This window comes from Lepisma saccharinum, chromosome 1 (genome assembly GCF_977018435.1).
Source record: "Lepisma saccharinum chromosome 1, izLepSacc3.1, whole genome shotgun sequence".
In the NCBI taxonomy this organism is placed as follows: Eukaryota; Metazoa; Arthropoda; class Insecta; order Zygentoma; family Lepismatidae; genus Lepisma; species Lepisma saccharinum.
In genome coordinates this window covers 118,203,982-118,209,981 of record NC_139229.1, presented here as the reverse complement: position 1 = coordinate 118,209,981, position 6,000 = coordinate 118,203,982, and the positions used below count along the sequence as shown (strand labels likewise).

At 38.6% G+C, this 6,000-nt stretch overlaps 1 protein-coding gene across 2 annotated transcripts in view; it reads left to right on the top strand.

Moving 5' to 3' along the window:
* The first annotated feature begins 1,169 nt into the window (after positions 1 to 1,169).
* The window catches only part of or (AP-3 complex subunit sigma-2 or), a 33,289-nt gene continuing 28,458 nt past the window's right edge, over positions 1,170 to 6,000 (top strand). The window contains exon 1 of one of the 2 annotated variants that reach the window (XM_083121646.1): positions 1,170 to 1,376. In XM_083121646.1, coding sequence (XP_082977772.1) covers positions 1,308 to 1,376 — 69 coding nt within the window. In that variant the 5' untranslated portion in view covers positions 1,170 to 1,307. The remainder of the gene's footprint in view (positions 1,377 to 6,000) is intronic. The other variant, XM_083121638.1, reaches the window with a different exon arrangement.

The window sequence follows — 6,000 nt, the reverse complement described above, 5'->3', positions numbered from 1 at the left end:
TCACATGAAAAATATTCCTAAATATTTGCAGTCTTTTAGGGGATTCCCAAACAGTCTTTAACAAGTCGTTGCTAAATTCATTATGTCTCTGATTAATATATGTAAATAATAATTATATACTTAGTATATAGTAATAAGTCATGTGTTTTGCTGTCTCCGGTCATAGCCCCCCAAAGTTGATGGTTTAGCGGTCTAATAATACATTAGATACATCTAATAATACATTAGATCCTCTTAAGCAAAATTATTTGGGGGGTTCTGCCCCCACATCGTTAACATTGGAGGGGCTCGAGCCCCCCAAGCCCCATGGAGTCGGCGCCTATGCTTATATTAATGCCAATTCCACGCCCCCCTCAATCCAAACCAATTCTAAAGATATAAGAGGTGGTGTTTCATTTCAACCCTATCAGATACGCTGTACATAATGATCAAAACTAAAAATCAATAACAAGTCAATCAAACGATACGATCCCCCCCATTTTTGTGTGAAGATATAATTGGTATAAAATTTTGCCCCTCCCAAAAATTCCCATGACGCAGGCGCGTCATGAACCTTCCCTGTGGGCACCCCCTGGTGTGCGGGACAGATTTTTTTGTTTGGTCGGGACGGGAATTTTTTTTTTAATCCCGACATTTGAGACGGGAAAAATTCGTTCGAAATTTCCCGAAGGTCTCAAAATCTCGAATTCTACACGTCATTTTCAACTTAACTGATTGTTTTAGCATTTCTGGAATAAAAACAAACAATTTCCGATACGTTCCAGACAATTGCAATACAGAAAACGTCGAGAAATAACAACATTTTAAAATGACTATTCGTTATTTCCCGAGTGCTCGGGATCCAGAAAAGTTGGGAAGTCATTTCTCGAAATCGGGATCGGGAAGGGAAATTTTTTTTCCCCGATCCCAGTCCCGACTTTTCGTGATCCTGCACACCCCTATAAAAAGCGTTAGTCGCGGCGTGTTACATCGAAATGTATTGGATGGCGAACTGTGGGAAAACCAATTTGTTTCTTACATTTATAATGTTCGAATCTTAAATGAAAGTTTGCGTTTTAATTTCTCACAAATCAAATCGTAAAATGCTGTGCACAGGCACGGAGCATGTAGCTCTGCACTGATGAAGACGTCAAAAGTAATATTGTACTTTTTGTATTGTGAACACTTCTTTTTCCTTATCTGGCAACAGTGAGAAATGGTGTGCAGTCGGCTGCAATCATGTTTGTCTGTCAATAAATTGGTGAATCAGTCCAATTTCGTATGGCGATTGTCAGTGTTTTAAGTGCAGTTTTAGTGCTAGTTAGAAGATGATTAAAGCAATATTAGTATTCAATAATCATGGGAAACCAAGGCTCTCCAAGTTTTATCAATACTTTGTAAGTATTATCGAAGTGCATAGCATGAGGTCATTGGCTACTGAAAGTAGTCGTTTGTGAATTACAATGAATCAATTAGTATTTTTTAAACTATTACATAAGAATCTTATTTTTTTCACAATATTTTCTACCTATCATGTTTATACAAAAACATGTCCATGTAAATTATGTAGCTCAATAAAAGAATGAAGGGAAGTCAAAGTTTGTACAGATGTTGGTACCCGGACCATCTTTACCCTTTCGAGATAGAAATATTTTGCATGTTTTACGAAGATTATGTTGTTTTTTGAAAGTTTTCAATCTTTTTTTTATCTCGCGGAAATGTGTTATTGTAGGGTGCAAAATCATAGGGGGGGAATTCCCCCCACCAACAATCTTGTCCTGAAATCCCCCCACCAAACTCTTCCGGGGGGGGGAGAGTTTTTGTTTTAACAACGAACACAAACAATTAATTTGGGATTCGAATATACGGTACTATTATCGTATGAGGGAAACACCTACGAATCATATATTTCGGACTTCTTTACATTGCTAAGGTGTTATTTTCGAATGTGGAACATTTCCTACAGTGAAATAATGCATATCAATGTCTATTTCTTAGATTTACGAGTACTTACTGTTACTTATTGTTTCGAATCTGTAACACATTGTGGCCGTGATAGCGTACTGGTTTAGGGGGCGTTCTGAGAGTGATTTGTCGATTTATGCAGTGTTCACCGGAAAATATCTGCTTTCGTGCCTGGATTTGAAATTATGCTAATACGTCGCAAACCATTGACGTTAGGATAAGAATTTACAATATAGAGAAAGTCTCCAATTTCGTTAATTTTCGGTATACTAACTAATTTTGGCGTCCTAATCACGAATCTGTTGTAAAAAACCGGGGATCTCGTCTGAAAAATGTACATTTTGATGAAAAATTGTTCGTTAGTGCCAAAAACCATCCATGGGTAGCTCCACAAACCATTGACGTTAGCCCCAAAAACCATCCACGAGTAGCCCCACAAACCATTGACGTTACCCCCAAAAACCATCCACGGGTAGCCCCACGAACCATTCACACGAGATTAGGTTAGGCCTGTTAGGTTAGGTTCCATTAGCACTCATTTCACCCCTAAATTCATTGAAAAAAATAGGGATCGTACTAGAATTGAACATCATAAATCATTTTCTTGTAAAATAACGGTGTGGTTGGATACAATGACAGGAGATTACATTTTTGTTTGTAAAACTACGCATATACACCTATATATAAAAAAAATTCAATCAGCTTTTTTTCAAATTTTCAGATGTGACTCCCGGGTTTTTTTCAACAGATTCGTGATTAGGTCAAAATTAGTTATACCGAAAATTAACTAAATTGCAGACTTTCTCTATATTGTAAATTCGCTGTGACGTTAGCCCCAAAAACCATTTTCTGTAAGGTTAGGTTAGGCAAGCATAGTTAAAAAAATATATATATATAAAAATACTCGACACGTCATGTTCTAGTGAAAACATGGCAAGGCTGAAACACTGGCTACGGGGTTGCATCATCTTAACACACGGAACATTGCACTCTCGCGCAGAAAGCAAATGGCGGGAGCAGAAACAGCGTGTCGGACAGAGATTTTCTCAGAAAACAACACGCATTCACATTAAAATGGATCAAATCTACATTCAGGAACTTCCACAACGCTAAAGAAAATGATTTCTGTAAGTACTTTCCCCTGTAAATTTGAAGGAATCCGTTTCCCTTATACGATAATGTTACTGAATATACTTGACTGGAATAATATCGATAACATAACGGACAACAAAGAGCCTCATCTCTTAGGAAACTGCATCCTGCCAGCAATCCCCAGAACACAGGAATTAGACCGACTTATTTCTTCTCCATTTCTCATCGCCTTTCGTTAGCAACCACGAAGTATATAAGGAGCGATTTTACAATACCGGGAATTTCTCCATTTTGTTTGAAATTTGGCATACTCACTAAATTAGGGCTCCTAATCACGAATCTGAAGTTAAAATTTGGCGCTCACGTGTAAAACTTGCAAAATAAAAGGGTCAGTCATCGCAACCGACAATGCACAATTGCTCATTATTTATCGCAAGAATTTCCGTTTCGAATACTTAAAGAACGAAATATATATATTCCTGATATTACTACGACCCTAAAATTGTTTAACTATGTTTCCTAACCTAGCCTAACCTAACCACGCACCATTGGTTCGTGGGGCTAGCCATAATTCAGGAATTTCTATACGTGAGCGCCAAATTTTAAGTGCAGATTCATGATTAAAAGACCCAAATTAGTAAGTATCCGAAATTTCAAACAAATTGGAGAAATTCCCTGTATTGTTAAATTATACCGTATATAAATGTGTATATTAATAAAACAGTAGCAATTCCTTATATCGGAGACACGTTAAAATCGGATGTTTTGTGGGAGCTAATTTACAATATAGAGAAATTCTCCAATTTTGACCTCCTAATCACGAATCTGTTGTAAAAAACCGGAGGTCACATATGAAAATTTGAAAAAAAGCCGATTGAATTTTTTTTATATATAGGTGTATATGCGTAGTTTTACGAACAAAAATGTAATCTCCTGTCATTGTGTCCCACCACGCCGTTGTTTTACAAGAAAATGATTTATGATGTTCAATTCTAGTACGATCCCTATGTTTTCGATGAATTTAAGGGTAAAATGAGTGCTAATGGAACCTAACCTAACCTCATGTGAATGGTTCGTGGGGCTACCCGTGGATGGTTTTTGGGGCTAACGTCAATGGTTTGTGGTGCTACCCGTGGATGGTTTTTGGGGCTAACGTCAGTGGTTTGTGGCGCTACCCGTGGATGGTTTTTGGTGCTAACGAACAATTTTTCATCAAAATGTACAATTTCCAGAAGTGACCCCCGGTTTTTTACAACAGATTCGTGATTAGGAGGCCAAAATTAGTTAGTATACCGAAAATTAACGAAATTGGAGACTTTCTCTATATTGTAAATTCTTACCACACTGGTACTATAGGGGTGACTTACATGACTTTCTCACATTGCTCATTAACCTTGGAGGGAAATGAAGTCTAGTGGGAGGGGTGGGGGACAAACGTTAATGTACAAGAGAAACCAGTATAGCAGAATTTAAGAGTAGGAGGGCTACAGGATACTCAAGATGGAATTAGTTTTCATATTTTTCTTGTATTTTCCTTCCAGACGGCCAAGAGCACCTACAGAGTGGGAACAGAGGAGCAATTGCAACCCCTTCATTTCAAATTTTATGAAACTAGAAATATAATATATTATACAGTATCATCAAGTTCAATGCCGTATCTAGGGGTAGCGGGAGTCGGCCCTGGGAGCCGAACCATCTAAATGAAAAACGTTTTAAAACAGAGAAGGCCATGGTGGCCCATGCCAACAGTGCTATCAATGTTGGTTTGTTATGAGATTGATGAATTGATTATGTAATGTATTTAAATATGCATTAAAACTTTGAATACGTACACAATTTAGTGTTAACATATTGCATATGGCTCAGTCGGTAATGCGTCCCAGGTTCGATACCCGGCTGGTTTAAATCCGGGAACTTTTCTAATGTTGGAAGCAGCCCCGGTACCCACACAGCGTCGAATGACATGCATACCTGGGGGAAACCCTGGGGGGGGGGTGAAGGCAGCCAGGGTCATGATGCTTATCACATCACCCCCCACTCACAACAGGATCAAGAAAGTGTGGGGCGTTATCCCCACACCCCCTATACGCCTTCATGGCATGGTGCTAAGCACAGGGGAGCGCTTTACCTTTTTTTTTATGTTTCATATGTATTTTCTTATTTTACGTTGTTGCATGTTGCATATGCGAAAATAAAATATTGTACATGAAAATTATGCCATATGTACATTGGGAATGCATTTATCATTAACTTTCTTTCTTTCAAAAAAAAAAGGTTTGTTTGCTTGTTTTCCATTCTTAGCTAATATGAAATTAACGTGTTGAAAAAATATTTCAAATCCTTTGTTTCAACACAAATGCGTTAGAACCGACTTCTACCCACCCCCTTTTTACCAAACTTCAGAAAGGTGGGGAGGGTAATGGCAATGCCCCTGGCTCCTGCCTGGCTACATCTCTGGTGTTCGCAGCAGAACAGTGTGTTGCTCTACTCGCGACCTTGGCATCGAAGGTGACATGTTCCAGTAGTGCCCTGGATTATTGGTTGTTTACGACACATTCTTATGGAGGCTATACCACGGAAAACCTATTTCAATGTGTGTGGGGGGAAAAGTAGCAACATTCTTAAATCTCATTTCATTGGAGATGTGGCTTACGAATCTTTGAGTTCCCTTTCTAAGTAGTGGAAATCTATTGCAGTTGGCAACACTGCAGACAGGTGTGCAACCTGTGCAGTTTCTACTCGAAGGAACTACGTCATGCAGAGGGAGGGGCGTGCAGTTGATTGAAAGAATGCACTGAGACATACTAGGTATCGTACAGGGTTCCCACACACCTGGAAAACCTGGAAATCTCAAGGAATTTGAAAAAAATACAAATCTCAGGGAAAATTTTGTAATTGATTAATGGTTCCCAATGAAGCAAAACTGAGGGATTATAATATGCTCCTGTCTGTCGATAGTCCAAG